Here is a 25,749-nt window from a genome sequence, read left to right on the forward strand (position 1 = left end):
AAATCTTTCATCCTCGCTCAAATTAATGGGGAAATTGTCGTCTTCTCGGTCCGAATAACTGTTTTTGTTGGAGGCTCCAATTAAAATCAATGTGAATATGTGAGGAGCCCCCACACTTGCGACGTCATCGTCTACCACTTCCGGTAAAGGCGAGGCTTTTTCAGGAAGTACCGAAAGTGGCGAACTTTATAGTGGATTTTCTCAACTAAATCCTTTCAGCAAAAATATGGCAATATCGCGAAATGATCAAGTATGACACATAGAATGGACCTGCTATCCCCGTTTAAATAAGAAAATCTCATTTCAGTAGGCCTTTAAACGATGGTTTAGTGTGGCTGAAACGGAGCTTAGGCTAAGTATTTATTTATTTAAAGGGGTTATCCGGCTTAGTGTAGACGTAGCCTTAGACTAGAGAAAATGTGTTTTTGATTGCAACAATCTATGAAAACGGTTGTGAAACCCCAGGCGAGGGGTATGTGGCACCTTTTCAGACAAGAAAAAAAAATGCATCAAAGACGTTTTACGAGCAACCTACTCACTTCCACAGGACCCGTCAGGCATCAGCATGTAGCCGTTGAGGCAGTAGCACTTGTAGCTGCCGTAGGTGTTCATGCACCTGTGTTTACAGGGCCGAGGCTTGAGTCCGCACTCGTTCAGGTCTGCAGACAGAAGGAGACAGCGTCAGGTAGGACAGGACGGGGGACAGCAGGGGAGGGGCATAAATTAGTCAGAGGGCAAAGGTGAAGAGGTCCATCAGGTGTGATGCATTCAGGTAAAGCTGTCTGGTGTTTATGTGTTTGGGGGGAAATAGGGGGGAGGGTCTTCAGGGAAACAGGAGCACCGTGTTCTGACAAGCTTGCGACTTCTCACTGTGATACTTTAACAGGAAGACTTTAAGTGAGGAGCTGAAAGTAAGCTGCGTGTGATGGAAGATGTTATTAATCCCTTTGAGTTATCACAAGTGCACTGGGATGCCATCAAGGAGCCTCTCAGAGAGACGAGGTGTAGTCTTTTTGTGTTGGGAAAAAAAAAACACAAGCATCTAAAAATGCCTGTGAGTTATGACACCTTTTTTCACACGGGGGCCTTTTTGACTGACTGGAGCACAGGTGTAGCTAATAACCACGTAAATCTTCGTTCAAGAGCCCTGGAGATGTGTGCCTCTGTGGAATCATTTTACATAGAGTCCTGAAAGGAACGGGGCAGTCATTACAGCTTTTTTCCCTTGCTTTGCCTGACAACCAGGTGAGAAATGAGTCCAACACAAGTTCATTTTCCTCCTAATGATATAACTGAGCAAATGTGACAGTTTGCTTGACAGCCCCAACGGCGTCTATTCCAGATATGTTGACATCTACCGGTGTAAAAAAGCACAGGTGTGACTAATAATCTTCATGCATTCCACTTGGTATAATGCAGGCTCTTGTGACACAAACAGAAAAACCTCTGAAACTGTAACAGATTAGTACATTGTTTGATTTTTTTGGTTAATTCATTCCATGATTTAAATCCACATACTGATATGCTAAATGTTTTAAGTGTTGTACGTGAAAACAAATGTCTCAAATAAATTTTTTCTCTAAGGTTATATTTCTCCGCTTTTGTTGAGAATAATTGTTGTACATTCTTGGGTAGCTGGTTATAATTTGCCTTGTGCATAATTTTCTTTCTTCATTAAAATGTATAAAAATAAACATTTAAATACTCAGACCAGGTAAATAATACTACAACATGTCAACATAAATTTAATAGAGATTACCTCTTTGACTCCAACTTTGTATGTCGACGAAAGTCGACCATGAATGTCTACTCAGTGGCCTAGTGGGTAGAGTGTCCACCCTGAGATCGGTAGGTTGGGAGTTCAAACCCCGGCCGAGTCATACCAAAGACTGTAAAAAAAAAGGTACCCATTGCCTCCCTGCTTGGCACTCAGCATCAAGGGTTGGAATTGGGGGTTAAATCACCATAAATGATTCCCGGGCGCGGCACCGCTGCTGCCCACTGCTCCCCTCACTTCCCAGTGGGTGATCAAGGGGATGGGTCAATTGCAGAGGACAAATTTCACCGCACCTAGTGTGAGTGTGACAATCATTGGTACTTTAACTTAAACCGACACTTTTAATAGGACAACCAAGGTGGACCAGGACTTGATAAGTTGGCCCCGGTCTTAAATTTGACAGCAGTTTTTAATTTAGTTTTCGTCATAATCTTTATTAAAGTATTTTAGTTTTAGACAGTCATTTGTTAATTAATGTCCGCCTCAAATAAATAAATGAATAGGAAACATTGCATCCCCTTCTTCTTTTTGCTGCATGAGTGACGTAAGCGCGTTGGACCACATTAAAAATTGTCATGCCTTTAAATTTACCATTAAATATAGTTGTGTCGATGTCATGATGACTCGCCCGATGATGGCATCATATTGTGTCAAAAATGAAATGTCCTCTTCACTTTCTCCCTGGTGTACACATATTACAAATTGGCACATGTTAAGTCCATACAGTTTTTTTCTTTTGGTGGTAATATATCAAACTTCCTTATCTCACAAGGAAAAGCTGATGGGCACTCTTTCGTAACTAACTCCTGACCCCTCTTTCATATGTAAGCTGTTAAAGAGTTGTGATTGGAAATATTCTGAACTTGACCAACCCATCTACAAAATTAAATATGATTGGATTTCGTTCCTGTCAACATTTTTGTTTTGATTGTATTCTTTGATGAAACTGTCAGCTAATTTGGTCATTGTCTTAGTTAATGTGGATTTCTTTGATGAGTTATCGTCTTATTTTTGTCAGGAGAATATGGGTAGCTGACGATAACGAAGGCGAAAATTATTAGTCAACAAATTTAACACTGATTGGTGCCCATTAGGAATGTAACTACAGCTGCCAACTTTGAGAAAAATAATTAAGGGACACCATGTTGGCAAAGCTGGACCCAGCTGTTTTTCTATGTTTTCCTCTTTAGTTTTATTTCCAATAATGTTTTTATACTTACACATTAGCAAATATTTGTTATTGCTCATTGATTTTATCGGGACTATATGTTACAACCTTAAAAAGTTACATTTTGAGTTCATACACCAGAAGCTGGATATATATAACTTAAGCTAGCTAACTACATAGTTAGCTGCCTCCAAGCTGAGGCACTGACTAATTTTAAATCTAATAGTAAAAAGGGAAGAAGTGTGTCCCTTTTTAGATAGATAAGGGATTTATACTTTTGTCTCTAAAATTGAGACAATTCTGTTTTTCAAGAAACTGTTGGCACTCTTAGATGTAACGATTGCCGTTATTAAAGATAAACCGTGATAAGAGTTCCAACAGTTAGTATTGCAGTTTTAAAATCAAAATTAAAGTAAAACTGTGATTGATAACAACACTTCAATAAACTCAAGGACAAGTGATACTGCTCATCTCCTGGAGAAGAAAGCTTGTACTGGTTAGCATGAATACAAAACATCACACCGCCTTTCTCTAATAAAAAGTATGTAAATTAAGATTAAACACTTAAAAGACAATAATATGGCTTTTCGAAAGCCAGAACAATATTTAATGTTTTTTCTGTCAATAAAAATATATAATGTCTGTTTATTTACTTGCTTCATTAAAAATTAAAACACAAATATAACTTGGTTTAAAGATTTCCGTGTGGGATCATTTAATAATGAAAATTGGGTTATACTTTTTTAGCGCTTTTCTACCTTCAAGGTACTCAAAGCGCTTTGACACTATTTCCACATTCACATTCAATGCCCAAACCACCAGCCATTAGGAGTAAAAGTGAGGTGTCTTGCCCAAGGATGGCAGAAGCTGGGGATCAAACCAGGAACCGTAATCATAAAATGATATTATTATATTAAACAAATACTAATAAATGTATATTTTAGAAACTGAAAGTTACAGGAATAGACACATGACCCCATGTTTACATCTCATTGTGCAACATGTGACTGTTTTAGTGGAAACATTATTTCCAAAGCAGGACCCCCCCCCACCCCCCCCCACCCAGATATATAATACTTGTACACAGCTCATGAAAAAAAATATGTTATAGTCATTTTAAGTGGGCCAAAACACTTATATCACAAAATAATATCATGGAAATGACTGCTGTCATTTGATTATAATAATAAAACATTGAACTTGTTATTTGGCTCACAAATATGGAAAATTAGAGGGAACATTTTCAGGGGGTATCCATAATACGCCGACAGGGAGAAGTTTTTATTTACACAATGAGTTGGGTGCGTCTTGCTCTGCCGAACCCCTGAGGCTGACTCACCGAACCCCTAGGGTTTGATCGAACCCAGGTTAAAAACCACTGGTCTAGTTCCTCCCGGGGGATCCCGAGGCGTTCCCAGGCCAGCCAGGAGACATAGTCTTCCTAACCTGTCCTGGGTCTTCCCCGTGGCCTCCTACCGGTCGGACGTGCCCGAAACACCTCCCTAGGGAGGTGTTCGGGTGGCATCCTGACCAGATGCCCGAACCACCTCATCTGGCTCCTCTCGATGTGCAGGAGCAGCGGCTTTACTTTGAGTTCCTCCCGGATGGCAGAGCTTCTCACCCTATCTCTAAGGGAGAGCCCCGCCACCCGGCGGAGGAAACTCTTTTCGGCCGCTTGTACCCGTGATCGTGTCCTTTGGGTCATTCCCCCAAAGCTCATGACCATAGGTGAGGATGGGAACTTAGATCGGCCGGTAAATTGAGAGCTTTGCCTTCCGGCTAAGCTCCTTCTTCACCACAACAGATCGATACAGCCTCTGCATTACTGAAGACGCCGCACCGATCGGCCTGTCGACCTCACGATCCACCCGTGATAGGTAATGTTCATATTGTTGCATCCCTAGGACACAAAAATATGTCATTCTACAATACTATCCATTCATCCATTTTCTACCGCTTGTTCCCTTTTGGGGTCGCGGGGGGCGCTGGCGCCTATCTCAGCTACAATCGGGCGGAAGGCGGGGTACACCCTGGACAAGTCGCCACCTCATCGCAGGGCCAACTAAATTAGTGTTGCCAATCAACCTATCCCCAGGTGCATGTCTTTGGAGGTGGGAGGAAGCCGGAGTACCCGGAGGGAACCCACGCATTCACGGGGAGAATCTACAATACTAATCAGGGCTAATTTATGTTCAAGTAAATTGGCGTGGAGTATAAGACTGCAGCATCCAGAGCTAAGGTGTGTGAATTTCTTGGTCATCTCGAGCGGTGTATCTCAGCTTAAAACCTGGGATGACCAGGTAGGCGAGGTAGTACCTAGTAGCACCTACTTTAGCAAATGAGAAAATGTGTAGAACTCTATTACTAATCTGCTCATAAAGTTTAGGACTAAAAGAGTATTATCTACATTAATTGCCCCCCAAAAAGCACATTGAAGCCTTCCTTTGTGAAACATAACTTAAGTTACCTGACATATCAGGCAGCTAAGAGCCTCTTAAAACACATTTTTCATTATTCTAAAGCCTTATAGTGTAACTGAAGAACCTTTCAGACTGCTTTTGGCTTTGTTTCAGCAGTTTTTTTATATGGAGAAAGCCAATTAAGGGTTTGTTCAGTGGGTTCTATGGAGCGTGTAAGAGGAGCTTAAAGTTGAAGAGTGTAGACGGGATATTTCACTTGGCTGGAATCACTAAAGTATGACTTGAGTATGAGATCTACTAAGAGAAAAAATTGGTCTTCGTGCTATTTAAAACCTCCTATTTATTTAGGACAGTGGTTGTCAAATGGGGGTACGCATACCCCTGGGGGTACTTGAAGGTATGCCAAGGGGTACGCAAGATTTTTTTTAAATATTCTAAAAATAGCAACAATTCAAAAATCCTTTAGAAATATATTTATTGAATATTACTTCAACAATATGAATATAATTTCATAAATTGTGAAAAAAAATACAACAATGCAATATTCAGTGTTGACAGCTAGATTTTTCGTGGACATGTTCCATAAATATTGATGTTAAAGATTTATTTTTTGTGAAGAAATGTTTAGAATTAAGTTCATGAATCCAGATGGATCTCTATTACAATCCCCAAAGAGGGCACTTTAAGTTGATAATTACTTAGAAATCTTTATTTATACTTGAATCAATTGTTTATTTTTGACAAGTTTTTAGTTCTTTTTATATCTTTTTTTCCAAATAGTTCAAGAAAGACCACTACAAATGAGCAATTTTTTGCCCTGTTATACAATTTAATAAATCAGAAACGGATGACATAGTGCTGTATTTTAATTCTTTATCTCTTTTTTTTCAACCAAAAATGCTTTGCTCTGATTAAGGGGTACTTGAATTAAAAAAATGTTCACAGGGGACACATTACTGAAAAAAGGTTGAGAATCAATGATCTAGGATACCACATCATATTTACAAATTAATTCCATAGCCACAAAAAGGTCAATTTAATGTAATAAGACAGCTTAGCAATGACAGCAACTTATGCATGGTGCTTTGTTGTATTTAACTTCTGCATACCTTATACATTTCTGCGATGATGTGGGGACTTGTTCAGGGTGTAGGGATAGACTCCAGCCACCCCCATGACGCCCAAAGGGACAATCCGTAGAAAATGAATGGATAACTACTAAATTTAATGTAGGTTTACCTAAATTTAAACAAACAATGGAACAAACACTTGCTTTTTTTTATTCTATCAATAGCAGCTTGGGGTCAACAAAAGCCTCTCTGCATAATAGGTGACTACAGGCGGAATTAGGTATGAATGTGTTGCTCAGCTGTGAAATGCATTCACTGTCCACACTTCAAACACATAAGGCTTTATTTTTAGCCAATACTGCACTCCATAACATAGACAAAGGGTGTCTTAACCTTTTTCCCCTTGGGCACTACTTGTCCACTAAAGCGGGGCCTGGGGCCCACTCAAAAATTAACACTGAATTAGCTATCGTACTCCTGATTTTAATCGTATTATATCTCATCTACTTACAGTTTGTGTCATGATCCGTTGCCCGGATCATGTTTTGTTTCGTTTTGACTCCATTCGTTCTGTTTTCAGCACCCTTGAGTTTGTGTGTTTTGGTTACCATGGGTGCAGACTCGTTTCACCTGCCTCTGATTAGTGTCTGGGATGCTCACCTGCTGCCGGGCACTAATCAGAGAGTTACTTATTCCCGTTTCTCGCCACACTCATTCTGGCTTCCTTGTTTGCTGTGTGCAACAGTTACGTTGGTTTATTCCTGTTTCCTTTTCAAAATTCCTGAGCTAACTCTCGCCTTAGCTCCCCATGCGATCGGCACGCATCATTTTTGTTTGTTTCCTGTATGTTCGTATTTCATTGAATAATTTATGGACATTAAATCATATCCTACCTGCACGCTTTATCCGGAGTTTTCCGTCTGCATACTGGGAGAACGACCACGCAGTAAAATGCGACCCCAACGTGACAGATTAATAGGATAAAAATTGTCAAATTATAGGAAACCATGTGTTAATTACAAAGATTACTATTGAAGCTTAGGTCAGGCTGATTACAAAAATAAATACTAATACATAAATACAAATATAAGGCTCGGAAGGCCATGTGTTTTTGCACTGCACTGTGGGGCTGGATAGCCATACTTGTTGGACAAAGGCTTTGTTCACAATGTGACAGTGAGCAAATAACTGGGTTAAAATGGATCGTACAAATAAAAAAAACAGGGGGCCGTACCGAGACAAACTGTGCCTTATTCCAAAGCCTCTCTACCTTGAAAAAATTATTCTAAATGGTGGAATTGACTCAGATAAGCTATGAGCACATCCGATGGACAATAGATTTGAATCAAGTAAAAGTGCCACCAAACTTGTCTATATTTTGTTTACAAAGTCAGTTTTAATACTGGTGAAGAATTTAGAATGCAAAGTCTGTTAAGGCACATTGTCCTTTGTTCAAATTGTGCATAAATACAGCTTTCACCTCCCATGTGTTGGGGATGCGTGAGATCCTCCGGCCTCGTTTCATTGGCAGGTTTCCCAGAAAAAACAAGCCCATTGTTAATTTTAAATACTTTGATCACAGTGCCACTGATCCGAAAATAAGAAATATTCACTTTTGTGCTTACCCAAGACTAAAAGTAAACAGACCACATGCCTTTTTCCTAAATAATGTACGTTGTTTGTCGGCCGGCGCTAGATTGGCTAACGATAACAGCCCTAAATGCTACATGTGTAACTGAATAAACACGCTTTAGTTCAAACATGCCAGTCCTAAAATTCTGTTAACACACCAACATGTACCAAGTGATGGCGTTAAAAGTCATGTTTGATCGTCTATTCGTCGTCTCTTTATTAGCTTTACAAGACGACTACTTTTGGCTCTGGTTTCATGCTGGAAATGAGAAAAATCTCACCAAATCCTTTTTTTCCCCTAAAGCGATCATGACCACGATTTTGGCAGATAATGATGTCGCACATTCGCGGAATATTTTGAACTCATTAACAATAAAATAAACCAACTTAAACAAAATCCTGTTTTCACCCACGTAAATAAACATTTCAGAGGCCAGCAAGACCCACAATGCAATGCGTTTCCACATCACATTTTCAATACTTATACTGCAAACAAAGGGACTCCTAAAAAAAATATGAAGAACATATTTACAAACAATTATGCTGTGCTAAAATAAATAAAATGGGTTGTACTTGTATAGCGCTTTTCTACCTTTTTTTTAAGGAACTTAAAGCGCTTTGACACTATCTCCACATTCTCCCATTCACACACACGTTCACACACTGATGGCGAGAGCTGCCATGCAAGGCGCTAACCAGGACCCATCAGTAGCAAGGGTGAAGTGTCTTGCTCAAGGACACAACGGTCGTGACTAGGATGGTAGAAGGTGGGGATTGAACCAGAAACCCTCAGGTTGCTGGCACAGCCACTCTCCCAACTGCGCCACGCCGTCCCTACTAGTTATCCATAATTATCCCATAAATGGATATCTTTGGATGCTGATGCGTCGTCTGTGTTGCTGCAACTTATTTCAGCACTGCCTTTGATACGATTGATCCTAACATTCCATTAGATCACACTAAGTCACGTATCAGAATGTCAGACTTAGATTTTTTTCTGGTTAAACTCCTATCTCACTGAAGGGCTGCACAGTGTATGTAAGGCAGTGGTTCTTAACCTGGGTTCGATCGAACCCTAGGGGTTCGGTGAATCGGCCTCAGGGGTTCGGCGGAGCCTCCACTGCTGAGGTCAAGACACACCTGACTCATCGTTTAAATAAAAACTTCCTCCTATCTGTCAGGTTTGCCACTGACAGTTTGTCTGTGTTTTAGTTTTTTCCTCTATGTTTAGTATTTCCTGTCCTTAGTTCCTGTCAGCACTCTTGTTTTGGTTCAGCTTCCTGTTTGTCTCCCTGTGTGCTGTTTTCTCCTCAGCTGTGGCTGATTGGCACCTGGCCACACCTGGGGTCAATCAGCCCGCTCCTATTTTACCTGCTTTGTTCTTCCAGTCAGTGCTGGATTATTGATTTGTCGATGTCACTTCTTGTCGCTTTTGTCATATATTATCGCTCCTGTCGTGTCATACCTTGTCGTGTCTTTGCAGCGTAGCGGTAAGCTATATTCGTTTGATGTTTGTAGCTTACTGTTTTTGTTCCCTGCTTTCAGTTTGTTCTTTAATTTTACAAGTGCAACTTCTGTTTCCTGCTAGATACCTGTTAGCTTCCACGCTAGGCCTTTTGCTTGTTATCCACCCACGTGCGCGCTTTTTGTTTGAACCCTTTGTTTGTTTTAGTCTTAGTATTTGAATTAAATCATATTTTCCTGCAAAATGCCTCCCTCTTTCTCTGCATCTTGGGGTTCGTCACAAACTAACTCTGACACTACCAGCGTTTTTATGGATACCCTAAAAGAATGTTCCCTCTAAATTTCCATCTGATTTGCAGGTGTTTAATTTGTTCTGAGTTCATGCACTGTGTTGATTTGTTCTTTGAACAAGGTAATGTTTATGCACCAGTAAAAAAAAAACATATAACTTTGTCTTGAGTTTGAAAAAAACTAACATTTCATTTTTCACTAAGGAAGGGTTTGGTGGATGCACATATGAAACAGGTGGGGTTCGGTACCTCCAACAAGGTTAAGAACCACTGATGTAAGGCCTAAGCATGTTAAGGTCACTTGTGGAGTTCCACATGGCTTGGTTCTTGGCCTTGCAGTTTTCAGCATCTTTACTGACTTCATACGCAAATACGGTGTCAGCTTTTATTGTTATGATGATGACACCCAACTCTACATGACCCTAAAGCTGACCAACACGCCGGATTGTAGTCAGTTGGAGGCTGACTACACAGGCACCTGCGTACGGATACCACTTTAAATTACGACAGTAAAACAATAGTCCAAAGCAATTTTCTGAAAAATCTCTGAGTTATTTTCGACTCAGCTGCACGTTGAGAGCGTTACTAAAACAACCTTCTTTCATCTCCCTGATATCACTAAAAGCAGTCCCATTTCTGTCCATCAATGATGTGGAGATCATTATTCATGCGTTGGTTGCGTCTCGTCATCAATACTATAACATATTATTTTCTGGTCTCTCAATATCTAGCGTAAAAAAATTACAATTGGTACAATATGTGGCTGATAGACTTTTGACAAGGACAAGAAACTTATAACACCTATACTGGCCCACCTGCACTGGCTCCTGGTACACTTAAGGTGCAAGTTCTTTTTTTAACTTACGTAGAAAATACTAAACGCTCTAGCACAATTTTATCTTGCTGATTGTATTGTGGCGTATGTTCCGTCCCCCTCTCTGCATTTCAAGAACGGCGGTTTATCATTAATTTCCAGAGCTCAAAAAAGTCTGCAGGTTCTAGAGCATTTGCTATTCGGGATCCAGTAGTCTGGAATGCCCAACCGGAAAAAGTTAGAGATGCTAACTCAATACAAGCATTTACGTCTCACCTTAAAACTAAATTATATACGCTAGCTATTGGATAGATCATGTTTAGTCCAGCTTACCTGCCGGTTTTCTTTTCTGCTCTGTCCCCCCTGTCTGGTAAAGCATAATTTCTGGAGAGGTAACAGTCTGGAAGAGGCCCCAGCTGTTCCAAGTCGTGACCCAGGTTGGACCACTCTTCTTTGCATCACTTGGTTCTTGCGTGGTTGACTTGTCTAGATGCAAGAAGTTCCCCCCACAACCCTCTGCTGTCTTCCCGATAGACTGGACTCTCAAATTATCTATAAACGTAACAACTCGATAATTGTACCCGCTCGGCATCCATTGCTCGTGGTCACCTAAGAGTGTGGTTCCCACATATGCGGCATCTTCCCAAGGTTTTTTCTTTTTCTCAGATCAGGCTTTTGGAGTTTTTTTCTTGCCCGGATGTGGGTTGAGATCAGGAGATGTTACCGTATTGTGGTTTGTCAAACCCTTTGTTATTAAGGGATATAACAATAAATTGTGATTGATGTGATAAATTCTAACTAAATTAATGATGAAAAATCATAATATATATTTGTTTCTTAAATAAACTATCAATAAAATCAATTTGTAAATGAAAATGCTGCTTCACCACTTTAGTCATATATTTGTGCTTAAAAACTTTTCTCTGATTTTAGCTTCAGACTTCTACCTAATGTCATTACTGCCACAAGTGGTGGAAAACTGTGTTACAACCGAGTACCGCTGGTACAGAGCTGAGGAACAAATATGTTTTGGGGCCTACAAGGTGGCACTTGCAGCCCAACAAATGGCCCTGTTGTTAAGCAACTCTGATGAAGGTGACATAAAAGACGAGGAACGCATGGTTGCAGGAGACCTCAGCAGCTTATACAGTGTGTATAAATACAGTGCTTGTGTGTATATGTGTGCGATATTAAATCTATGAGAACTAAACGTTGTACCTTTATGAACATTTGATTTAGACCAACTTTATTGATTCCACAAGGGAAAATGTTTAGGGCAGAGAGAGATTGACTAATTATAGATAAGCAATTATATAAGTTAAATAAATAAATGATAAATGGGTTGTACTTGTATAGCGCTTTTCTACCTTCAAGGTACTCAAAGCGCATTTGACACTGCTTCCACATTTACCCATTCACACACACATTCACACACTGATGGAGGGAGCTGCCATGCAAGGCGCCAACCAGCACCCATCAGGAGCAAGGGTGAAGTGTCTTGCTCAGGACACAACGGACGTGACGAGGTTGGTACTAGGTGGGATTTGAACCAGGGACCCTCGGGTTGCGCACAGCCACTCTCCCACTGCGCCACGCCGTCCCTTAGTTAAATAAGTAAGTAAGTCAAATAAATCAATGCCATATTTGGCTTAAGTTGAGATCTCAGGTCTTGTTACCAACAGACCAAATATAAACGCTGCCCGAGCAAAATTATAACTTCTGTTCAACACAAAAAACAGGATCGTATATCTCTATTATCATAAAACTATATTATTCTGCTAAAATGACAGTTTTATAGCAATATTATGATGATGTGTTTATGCAATTTGCAGCATTTTTGATTCACATTTTTGTCAAATTCTGAATTTTCTATTCCAAAATTTCAACAACCTACCTCATCTTAAGAGTACCCCAACTGGAGTGTTTTGAGATAAAGGCTGATTTTTTTCCCAGATCAATTGGTATACTTTGTAGCAAGCAAAAATTTGACTTACAAGCATCCCCGACATTAGTTGGCATGGCAAATGTCACAGTTAGAGCCGCCAAAAACATCCGGTCTTACGCATTAGCATTTCTTTTCCAACCATGGGAAGGAAGGAAGGAAAAAAGTGAGTGTAAAGTTGATTTGAGATACAAGTCTTTTGAGTCAAGAGATCTGTCACAGAACCAATTAAGCTTGTAAGATGAGTTACTACTGTATTTCGCAACAATACAAATTATTATAATTATATATTGTTATATGTATAATATTACTCTTGTTAAATTATAATACTTTTCTTTTTAAGTATATAATAATACACCTGTATCATCATAATATTTGACTGTCGTAAAGTGACAACTTTAATTTTTTTACAAATAGAATTAAATTTTTAAAAACTTCTTAAAAAGGCTATTTTTGGTGACAAAAAACAAATGGTTACCTTGTTTTACCTCTGTTAAACTAACAAAATATGATCTAATTCAGCAAACATTTTTCCTGTAAATGCCAAAACCACACCATTTTGTTGCTCCCTCATTAGCGCTTTTCAACAAACCTTTACTGCAGCAATTAACATCAACAGCAGGTCGTAGTTCCCCAAATAATAATCACATACAACAATAGAAGACACCTGCGATTTTCCCTGCAGACGTTGTGCTTTGTTTTCTGGCCTCACATTAAAGCTGGCCCGCCCTTGTCAGTGAGAGCCAGTTTATGGCTTCATCCAACAACAACAACAACTAAAACCACATCTAACACCTGTGTGCACTCGTAAAAAACTCACTTTTCTTTTTTTGATTAAGACTGTCATCAAATGTTATTTCTTTGTTGTGATCACAGACAATAATTTGAGTGTTTCAGAATTAGACATGTGTTCTACTGAGGTGGCTAACTATGATGTGTGCAGTTTATCGAAGCAACAAACAAACAATCGGAAAATTCCCGTCGTATCAATTCCTAGATATGGTCGTAATTATACTAAATGCACTGGGCATAATAAACACAACATTATTCATATTGGCACTATGGATAATTTGATCAAAAATTCCCTAAAACAGCCCACTACCTATAATATAGGTTTTTTAAACATAAGATCATTGTCTCCCAAAACGTTGTTAGTTAATGATATCATCAGACACAACAATCTTAACGTCATCGGTCTCAGCGAAACCTGGTTTAAACCAAACGACGTTTTTGCGCTAAATGAGGCATGTCCTCCTAACTTTACACATGCGCATATTGCCCGTCCTCTTAAAAGGGGTGGGGGGGTTGCACTGATATACAACGAAAACTTTAACCTTAGTCCTAACATAAATAATAAATATGCTTACTATGAGGTCTGTCACACCGCTGCCTCTACACCTGGCTGTTATCTACCGCCCCCCAGGGCCCTATTCGGACTTTATCAATGAATTCTCAGAGTTCGTTGCTGATCTAGTGACACACGCCGATAATATAATCATAATGGGGGACTTTAATATCCATATGAATACCCCATAGGACCCACCGTGCGTAGCGCTCCAGACTATAATTGATAGCTGTGGTCTCACACAAATAATAAATGAACCCACGCATCGCAACGGTAATACGATAGACCTAGTGCTTGTCAGGGGTATCACCATTTCCAAAGTTACGATACTCCCGTATACTTAAGTATTGTCCAATCATTACCTTATAAAATTCGAGGTTTAGACGCATGTTCAGCAAACTAATAATAATAATAACTGCTATAGCAGCCGCAACATTAATACGGCCACAACGACAACTCTTGCTGACCTACTGCCCTCGGTAATGGCACCATTCCCAAAGTATGTGGGCTCTATTGATAACCTCACTAACAACTTTAACGACGCCCTGCGCCAAACCATTGATAACATAGCACCGCTAAAGTTAAAAAAGGCTCCAAAAAAGCGTACCCCGTGGTTTACAGAAGAAACTAGAGCTCAGAAATTATTATGTAGAAAGCTGGAACGCAAATGGCGCACGACTAAACTTGAGGTGCACCATCAAGCATGGAGTGATGGTTTAATAATTTCTAACGCATGCTTACCTTAGCTAAAGCTAAATATTACTCAAATCTCATCCACCGTAATAAAAACGATCCTAAATTTTTGTTTAGTACGGTAGCATCGCTAACCCAACAAGGGACTCCTTCCAGTAGCTCCACCCACTCAGTGGATGACTTTATGCAGTTCTTTAGTAAGAAAATTGAAGTCATTAGAAAGGACATTAAAGACAATGCGTCCCAGCTACAACTGGGTTCTATTAACACTGACACGATTCTATATACGGCGGATACTGCCTTCCAAAATAGTTTCTCTCGTTTTGAGGAAATAACATTAGAGGAATTGTTACAACGTGTAAATGGAATAAAACAAACAACATGTTTACTTGACCCACTTCCTAGGAAACTGATCAAGGAGCTCTTTGTATTAGTAGGTCCATCAGTGCTAAATATTATAAACGTATCACTTTCCTCGGGCACTGTTCCCCTAGCATTCAAAAAAGCGGTGATTCCTCCTCTTCTTAAAAGACCTAACCTCGATCCTGACCTCATGGTAAACTACCGACCGGTGTCTCACCTTCCCTTTATTTCAAAAATCCTCGAAAAAATTGTTGCGGAGCAGTTAAATGAACACTTAGCGTCTAACAATCTATGTGAAACCTTTCAATCCGGTTTCAGGGCAAATCACTCCACGGAGACAGACCTCGCAAAAATGACTAATGATCTATTGCTAACGATGGATTCTGATGCGTCATCTATGTTGCTGCTCCTCGATCTTAGCGCTGCTTTCGATACCGTCGATCATAATATTTTATTAGAACGTATCAAAACACGAATTGGTATGTCAGACTAAGCCCTGTCTTGGTTTAACTCTTATCTTACTGATAGGATGCAGTGCGTCTCCCATAACAATGTGACCTCGGACTACGTTAAGTTAACGTGTGGAGTTCCCCAGGGTTCGGTCCTTGGCCCTGCACTCTTCAGCATCTACATGCTGCCGCTAGGTGACATCATACGCAAATACGGTGTTAGCTTTCACTGTTATGCTGATGACACCCAACTCTACATGCCCCTAAAGCTGACCAACACGCCGGATTGTAGTCAGCTGGAGGCGTGTCTAAATGAAATTAAACAACGGATGTCCGCTAACTTTTTGCAACTCAACGCCAAAAAAAACGGAAATACTGATTATCGGTCCTGCTAGACACAGACCTCTATTTAATAATACAACTCTAACATTTGACAACCAAACAATTAAACAAGGTGACTCGGTAAAGAATCTGGGTGTTATCTTTGACCCAACTCTCTCCTTTGAGTCACACATTAAAAGTGTTACTAAAACGGCCTTCTTTCATCTCCGTAATATCGCTAAAATTCGCTCCATTCTATGCACTAAAGACGCTGAGATCATTATCCATGCGTTTGTTACGTCTCGTCTCGATTACTGTAACGTATTATTATGGGGTCTCCCCATGTCTAGCATTAAAAGATTACAGTTGGTACAAAATGCGGCTGCTAGACTTTTGACAAGAACAAGAAAGTTTGATCACATTACGCCTGTACTGGCTCACCTGCACTGGCTTCCTGTGCACTTAAGATGTGACTTTAAGGTTTTACTACTTACGTATAAAATACTACACGGTCTAGCTCCATCCTATCTTGCCGATTGTATTGTACCATATGTCCCGGCAAGAAATCTGCGTTCAAAGGACTCCGTCTTATTAGTGATTCCCAAAGCCCAAAAAAAGTCTGCGGGCTATAGAGCGTTTTCATTTCGGGCTCCAGTACTCTGGAATGCCCTCCCGGTAAAAGTTCGAGATGCCACCTCAGTAGAAGCATTTAAGTCTCACCTTAAAACTCATTTGTATACTCTAGCCTTTAAATAGACTCCCTTTTTAGACCGGTTGATCTGCCGTTTTTTGTCTTTTTCTCCAATGTCCCACTCTCCCTGGTGGAGGGGGTCGGGTCCGATCCGGTGGCCATGTACTGCTCGCCTGTGTATCGGCTGGGGACATCTCTGCGCTGCTGATCCGCCTCCGCTTGGGATGTTTTCCTGCTGGCTCCGCTGTGAACGGGACTCTCGCTGCTGTGTCTGATCCGCTTTGGACTGGACTCTTGCGACTGTGTTGGATCCATTATGGATTGAACTTTCACAGTATCATGTTAGACCCGCTCGACATCCATTGCTTTCCTCCTCTCCAAGGTTCTCATAGTCATCATTGTCACCGACGTCCCACTGGGTGTGAGTGTTCCTTGCCCTTATGTGGGCCTACCGAAGATGTCGTAGTGGTTTGTGCAGCCCTTTGAGACAATAGTGATTTAGGGCTATATAAGTAAACATTGATTGATTGATTGATTGATTGATTGATTGAAATGCTCTATGGAGAGTGTTAGATCATCTTTTGGACAGTTTTCAAGATATTTCAACTTAATTATCATAACAATTGTTTTTCTTTATTTTAGTAAAATTACAACTAAATTTTTGTAAAATTACAACTTGATTTTTGTAAAGTTAGGACTTTTGTCTTGCAAATATTGGACTTAAATGTTACATTGCCAATATAATCTCAAAAATATTTCTTATCATAATTACGACTTTAACCTCGTAATATTAGGAAATTGTATGATGTTACAACCTTTTTGTCATTATATTACAGTTGAATTCATTTTAATTACTACCTTATCTAATAGGACTACACTTTGTTTCCTTTAATAAAAGTACAAAATTACTCTCAAAATATTTAGATTGTATCTTATGGCCATTAAAAAATTATTTACAACTATGGTTATTGTAAAATTGGACTTTCCCTTGAAAATTTGGACTTGCGTTTGTTGTGAAATTTTTAAAAAATATATTCAAACGCGCAATTATTTATGTAATAATATTACTGTATATTTGTAAAATTACAATAGGTAAAAAAAAACGTTTTGTTTTGCAAAATTGAGACTTGCTTTGGTCGTGGATTTGTAAAAATAGTCTCAAAATATTCCAAAATTATTGTGATGACTAGAAAAATATACAAATGCAACTTAATATTTGTGTAATCATTCACTGATTCCCCCATTAACTATCACTTTTGTCTTGTAAAAGTTCGATTTTTTTGTTGTTGCAAAATTGCAAAAAATATTCTCTAAGCATTCCAACTTAATACTTTTGAAATAATCTTTTAAATATTAGAACTTATTATCATAACACTACCATATTTTTCTTTTAAAAATATACAGTACCGTTTTCGTACAATTCCCCTAATTACTGAGCTGGCTTTTGTTGTAAAATTAAAGTATTTTTTATCCTATAAAAATTTTGGAACATTTATTTTTTAGCATGATAATTGATATTTTATGATAATAAATATTGCTAATGTTATGATATCATAGCTCAATAAGATTTATTTTTAAATATTACATTTTTTCATAATAAAAGAAAAGCGTACAATTGCAAATGTATTTTTGTGTAATTATAAATTATGACTTTTTTTTGTAAAAGTTGGGGACATTTCGTTGTAAAGTTACTAAAATATTCTGGAAACATTCCAACTGTATCATACTGTAGAATTCAACTTTGAAATATTAGGACTTATCATAATACTACCGAATTAATATTTTTACAAATATACAGTACAATTTGCATACAATTCCCCTAATAACTGGGCTGACTTTTGTCGTAAAATGATTACAATTTATTTTTCTTAAAATATAGTAACTTTAGCATGATAATGAATATTTTATGATAATACATATTACTAATATTATAGCACAATAAGATTTACTTAGTAATATAATATGTTTCTTGTAATAAAAAAAGTATACAATTGCAACTTTATTTTTGTGTAAATATAAATTAGGACTTTTGTCTTGTAAAAGTTGGACTTGTTTTTGTTGTAAAATTGCAAAAATTTTCTGGAAGGATTCCAATGTATGGCTTATACTTATGACTTCATCTTAATTCAGACTTATTCTCATAATGCTACAATATTTTTCTTTTAAAAATACACAGTAGTTTGTGTACAATTCCCCTAATAAAAGGGCTGGTTTTTGTCTTAAAATTATTATAATTTTGTTTTTATCAAAATAGTGTAACTTTAGCATGATAATTTATATTTTATAATAACAAATATTGCTAATGTTATGATATTATAGCTCAAAAAGATTTATTTTGGAATATTATATTTTTCTAATAATAAAGAAAAGTGTACAATTGCAAATTTATTTTTGTGTAATTATAAATCATGACTTTTGTCTTGTAAGGGGTTGGACGTGTTGTTGTTGTAAAATTACAAAAATATTCTGGAAACATTCCAAAATTATCATACTTTTAAATTAATCTTTGGAATATTAGGACTTATTATCATAATACTGCCATAGCTTTCTTTAAAAGAAATATACAGTACAATTTGTGTACAATTCTAATAACTAGGCTGACTTTTGTCATAAAATTATTAGCATTTGTTTTTCTTAAAATATTGTAATTTTAGTATGATGATGAACATTTTATGATAATACATATCACTAATATAGCTCAATAAGATTTATTTTGGAATATTATATTTTTCTGGTAATAAAATAAAAATATACAATTGCAACTTTATTTTTGTGTACTTATAAAGGATGACTTTTGTCTTGTAAAATTTGGACTTGTTTTTTGTGTAAAATTGCAAAAATATTCTGGAAGCATTCCAATTTATGGCTTATGCTTATGACTTCATTTTCATTCGGACTTAGTCCATAATGCTACAATATTTGTATTTTAAAAATGTACAGTACAATTTGCGTACAATTCCCCTAATAACTGGGCTGGCTTTTCTCGTAAAATTAACATAGTTTCTTTTACTCAAAAATTGTAACTCTAGCATGATAATTAATAGTTTATGATAATAAATATTGCTAATATTATCATATTACAGCTCAGTAAGAATTATTTTGGAATACTATATTTTTATTGTAATAAAAGAAAAATGTACAATTGCAAATTTATTTTTGTGTATTTATCAATTGTAGGAAATTGATGGACGGCTGGACGGGACTTTTGTCTCGTAAAAGTTGGACATGTTTTTGTTGTAAAATTGCAAACATATTCTGGAAGCATTCTAATTTATGGTTTATATTTATTCATTAGGACATACTGCTACAATATTTTTCTTTTAAAAAGATACCATACAATTTGTGTTGAATCATAACCTTTGCCTTGCAAAAAGCTGGGCTTGCTTTTATCGGAAAATTTTCATTATTTATTTTTCTCAAAATAGTGTGACTTAAGTATCAGAATTAATATTTTGTGATAATATATATTAATAGTGTAAAAATATGATATCATGTTTTGGTTGTTGTTGTAATAGTACTTCTAAATTTCTCCTTTTTCTCCTAAAATTACAGCTTTTTTATAATACCATTGCATTTTTCTCCAAATATTACGACCATTTTTGGGGGTAAAATTACAACCTGCTTGTGGGGCTGGAAAAACAAAGACAAGTTACTAGGAATGAGGGATTATTCCAATGTATGAGGTTCACATGCCAAACGCAGCCTCTGAGGAGAATATGATAATACGGCGGGAAGGAGAAAGGACTAGAAAAGTGAAAGACAGAAGGTGGTTGGGGTGGCGAAATAGTCTGGCGTGATGCAAATGAGGAGAAGAGAAGCCTGCTTGAAGTATGTCGTGCTGCATTCCCTACACGCCTCAGCAATGGGCTCTTTACGACTTGAGGCATTGTTCCAGCGGGCAAAATAGTGGCGTCCAGGTGGATAATAGCCTTCAAGAAAGTTTCAAGACATGCTCTGCATTCATGCTGGCATTCCTCAAGGCTCAGTCTAAAAGGACGAACCAACCCCCCCCTTCTCCCCACCTCTCCAAAAAGGGGGGGGCAGAGATCTCACCCTGCAAGACTACAGTCGCCGGCTGATGGTCCACAGGTAGAAATATAGGAAGCAGACTGGACCACATGGGTGGAGTGAAATAGTCTGCCAGCTGTTCTTCTTTCAAAAGTTTTACATTTAAACAGGGAAAAAGGAGACAAGATTAGAACACCTTTGACCACCGTGCCGCATTCCTGGAAAGTAAAGAGGAACATTACGCAGCAAAGAGGATTACACTTGTGAGAAGGAGCGTCTACCTTCGCCCTTTTCATCCTTTCTCAGCTCCTTTTTTGTCGCTAGAGCAGAGCGATGTTACATAATCTTCTCTTAAAGGCCTACTGAAACCTACTACTACCCACCATGAAGTCTGATAGTTTATATATCAATGATGAAATATTAACATTGCAACACATGCCAATACGGCCTTTTTAGTTTACTAAATTGCGATTTTAAATTTCCCGGGAGTTTTTTCTTGAAAACGTCACGTAATGATGACGTGTACGTTTGACGTCACGGGGTGTTAGGAAATATGAGCGCTGCGCACACGCACAGCTAAAAGTAGTCTGCCTTAGCGGCATAATTACACAGTATTTTGGAGATCTGTGTGGCTGAATATTTTGCAATTTGTTCAATTAATATTGGAGAAGTCAAAGTGGAACGATTAAGTTGGGAAGCGTTAGCCTTTAGCCACACACACACACACACACACACACACACACACAATGATTCCTTGTTTAAAATTCACAGAGGTGAAACTTTACTATGGATCAGAGCGGACATGGATCCCAACCGAATGTCAACCAGCAGGTTTCGGTGAGAAAATTGTGGTTAAAAAGTCGCTTCTTAACAGATATCAGCTGAGCTTTTGCCGCCCATAGCTGCCGTCGACTTCCCTGAGACGTTGGCGTCAACACACGGCCGTGGACGTACACTTCCGACTATCAGGTACTGTTAAACTCACTAAAACACTAGCAACACAATAGAAAAATAAGGGATTTCCCAGAATTATCCTAGTAAATGTCTCTAAAAACATATGAATCTGTCTCTACGCATTTTTTTTTTCTAGTCCGTCGCTATCAATATCCTCAAACACGAATCTTTCATCCTCACTCAAATTAATGGGGAAATTGTAGTTTTCTCGGTCCGAATACCTCTTTTTGTTGGAGGCTCCCATTAAAAACAATGTGAATATGTGAGGAGCCATCAATATGTGACGTCATCTTCTGCGACTTCCGGTAGAGGCAGGGCTTTTCTCCAGTTGCGAACTTTATCGTGGATGTTCTCTACTAAATCCTTTCAGTAAAAATATGGCAATATCGCAAAACGATCAAGTATGACACATAGAATGGACTTGCTATCCCCGTTTAAATAAGAACATCTCATTTCAGTAGGCCTTTAAAGACCACCAGGACTCCATTGCAAACTCCAAAGCCTCACATTTCAACAAGATTGCTGTGTCCAACTTTCTTCTCCTCAGTCATCAATCAGGCAGGAAGATGATGGCTACTTTTCACTGGTTTGGACACCAGATCGCTTTAGCTCTTCCTTTCACATAGAGATCACACAATTGGTCCGTAATAGAATGGATTTATCCAGCCAAGTGGGACGTTGTCATATTTGCAACACACATTCCTCGGATCGGTTGACTCATGTCAACATAAGCGGTTGTTGACATAACCAAAAAAAGATAGATATTCAAATGTATTATCATGATTACCCTATATGTACAACTACACTTTATTAAGATTGTAAATGTATTCTTCAAAATTCATGATTTTTTTTCTCTTGGAATAATAAATAATAATAATAATCATGATTGATTTATTGAGATTAATTTGGATTAATTTAACCGGCTCAGTGGCCTTGTGGTTGGAGTGTCCGCCCTGCAATTGGTACATCGTGGAGTTCAAACCCTGGCCGAGTCATGCCAAAGACTATAAAAAATGGGACCCATTGCCTCCCTGTTTGGCACTCAGCATCAAGGGTTGGAATTGGGGGTTAAATCACCAAAATGATTCCTGAGCGTGGCCACTGCTGCTGCTCACTGCTCCCCTCACCTCCCAGAGGGTGGAACAAACAGATGGGTCAAATGCAGAGGGTCATTTCACCACACCTAGTGTGTGTGTGTGTGTGTGTGTGTGTAACTATCTGTGGTACTTTAACTTTTTAATTTTATTACAAAAAGGTATGTTTGACTCACATTATTCTGTAACGGTTACAACTTTATTGAAGTAATTTTCTAACTTTGTGTTATTTTCTTACAATGTTTAATTTTATGAAAGTGTGACTGTTTTCCCTTATAAAATAATATTTAACTCAAAATATTTATTTTGTTACCACAACTCCAATGTATTCTCATATTTCAACTTTGTTCTTTATTCTCCAATGGTTTTCTTGATTTTCGTCAAATATTTTAACTTTATTATAAAAATTCCAACTTTATCTTTGTAATATTTCGAATGTAGTTTTGTAGTGTTACAACTTTTATTTATTTATTTGTTTTCAATGAATAAACTTGGACCGCTTTACAATTAGGACTATTGTCTTGTGAGAGTTTATTTCTAAATGTGATTTCCTTGAATTTTTAATTTGTTTTTTTAAATGCATTTATTCTAGAAATATTTCAATTTTATCATCGGAGTCGATACTTTATTCCTATTTTTTCATAATGTTCTGAGACTACTGTATTTTCTCATAAAAGTATGATTTGCTTTTTGTGTAGAATTATTGGAAATATTCTTGAAAAGTTTCAACATTATCATAATTAAGACTCAATCCTTGTAAGATTGCGACTAGTTGTCATGATATTACAACATTTTTCTGTAATGTTATAACATTATTTTTGTGAAATAACCATTTTATTCTTGTAAAATTCAGACGTTTATCGAGCTTGTAAAAGCTAGTATTTAACACATATATATCAATTAATTTGTGCAATTTATGTTGTAACATTCAATTTTTACTGTCTTTATACACTAGCTGTCCTGTGTAAATTGTGTAAATATTAACGATCAATCATATTGTCTGAAGTACATCCAATAAACACAGTATGATAAATGTGTGATAATTCAGATAAAATACACAATATCTTGTATTAATACTGTGTATACTTTCCATAGTGTAATTAAACAAGCTCTAGTTCTGATAGAATGTTTTGTGTTTAGAGACAAAGTGCAGGTTGTGTGATGTTGGCGACAACCTTCCTCCAGCTAAGTCTTTAAATAGCAGGTCAAGATCACTTTAATTAGAGCCACCTTCCACGCCATTATCGTATTATTGGACGCAATACTGCTGCAGGGAGTCAGCGCTGCCAAATTGTCGCACACAGATTATCACCTTGATGAGTTTATTTGCGCAGCCTGATTAAAACCCCAAATCCTCATTTGGGCATCAGAAGGAGGATATTTGCAATTCGCCATGTCATCGTTCCTGACAGCTGTTCCTGTAATTATTCATTTATATGCCAACCTGTTTAGACTGTGTAAAGGCAGACAGAAGGAAGTAAAATAAATAATATGATGGAGCTAGCAAGAAAGAAGCCCTCAGCCTTGCATAATGAAGAACGTTTTAGTGATTTTCATTTTTTATAAGTCACTCATTGAATACACAAACCTTCCAGGATTATTACCGAATAATACTTACAGTATTTTTCATAGAAAAATGTTCTTAAAAAAAAAAAAAAGAAATTTACGAATATATACCAACTAAAATAAGCATTGCATTGTAAAAAAAAAAATTGTATGATTTGTTTTTCAAATTGTAATTAATGTACACAATACTGTAAATTGATTGATACAGATTACACAGTATATTTAATTATTGATATGTGTTGTATATTGTTAATATTTAAAAATAGACGTTTGACTAACTGGTATATTGACAAAAAAAATATATACAATGCACTGTTCCTTTAACAAATAATCTAAAATAAATAAAATACAAACCCTGTTTCCATATGAGTTGGGAAATTGTGTTAGATGTAAATATAAACGGAATACAATGATTTGCAAATCATTTTAAACTCATATTCAGTTGAATATGCTACAAAGACATAAAAAAATGTTATGTTCAAACTGATAAAAAATGTTTTATTTGCAAATAATCATTAACTCTAGAATTTGATGCCAGCAACACATGACAAAGAAGTTGGGAAAGGTGGCAATACATACTGATAAAGTTGAGAAATGCTCATCAAACACTTACTTGGAACATCTCACAAGTGAGCAGGCTAATTGGGAACAGCTGGGTGCCATGATTGGGTATAAAAAAAGCTTCCCAAAAAATGCTTAATCTTTCACAATGGGACGAGGTACGCCCCCTTTGTCCACAACTGCGTGAGCAAATAGTCAAACATTTTAAGAACGTTTTTCAAAGTGCAATTGCAAGAAATTTAGGGATTTCAACATCTACGGTCTATAATATCATCAAAAGGTTCAGAGAATCTGGAGAAAACACTCCACGTAAGCGGCATTGCCAGAAAACAACATTGAATGACCGTGACCTTCGATCCTTCAGACGGCACTGTATCAAAAACCGACATCAATCTCTAAAGAATATCACCACATGGGCTCAGGAACACTTCAGAAAACCACTGTCACTAAATACAGTTCGTCACTACATCTTTAAGTGCAACTTAAAGCTCTACTATGCAAAGCGAAAGCCATTTATCAATAACATTCAGAAACGCTACTGGCTTCTCTGGGCCCAAGATCATCTAAGATGGACTGATGCAAAGTGGAAAAGTGTTCTGTGGTCGGACGAGTACAAATTTCAAATTGTTTTTGGAAATATTCGACATCGTGTCATCCGGACCAAAGGGGAAGCGAACCGTCCAGACTGTTATCGACGCAAAGTTCAAAATCCAGCATCTGTGATGGTATGGGGGTGCATTAGTGCCCAAGGCATGGGTAACTTACACATCTGTGAAGGCACCATTAATGCTGCAAGGTACATACAGGTTTTGGAACAACATATGCTGTCATCTAAGCGCCGTCTTTTTCATGGATGCCCCTGCTTATTTCAGCAAGACAATGCCAAGCCACATTCAGCACGTGTTACAACAGCGTGACCTGTAAACAGTCCAGGGCCTCCGGTGTCGTATTTTACGCTTCATAATGCGCAACACATTTTCGACGGGAGACAGGTCTGGCAGGCAGGCCAGGAAAGTACCCGCACTTTTTTTTTTTAAAGCCACGCTGTTGTAACACCTGCTGAATGTGGCATGGCATTGTCTTGCTGAAATAAGCAGGGGCGTCCATGAAAAAGACGGCGCTTAGAT

The 25,749-nt window shown here is 37.9% G+C and overlaps 1 protein-coding gene across 6 annotated transcripts in view; it reads right to left on the reverse strand.

Annotated features, from left to right (window-relative positions):
• Positions 1-25,749, reverse strand: part of npnta (nephronectin a) — a 151,950-nt gene that overhangs the window by 55,736 nt on the left and 70,465 nt on the right. For 2 of the 6 annotated variants that reach the window (XM_061909388.1, XM_061909398.1), the window contains 2 exons: positions 20,493-20,588; positions 540-659 (listed from right to left, as the gene is read on the reverse strand). In XM_061909388.1, the coding sequence (XP_061765372.1) occupies positions 540-659; positions 20,493-20,588 (216 nt within the window). Of the gene's footprint in view, positions 1-539; positions 660-20,492; positions 20,592-25,749 lie in introns of all 6 variants that reach the window. The other 4 variants (XM_061909379.1, XM_061909391.1, XM_061909409.1 and 1 more) reach the window with 2 other exon arrangements.

Source organism: Nerophis ophidion, linkage group LG01 (assembly GCF_033978795.1).
Source record: "Nerophis ophidion isolate RoL-2023_Sa linkage group LG01, RoL_Noph_v1.0, whole genome shotgun sequence".
Taxonomy (NCBI): domain Eukaryota; kingdom Metazoa; phylum Chordata; class Actinopteri; order Syngnathiformes; family Syngnathidae; genus Nerophis; species Nerophis ophidion.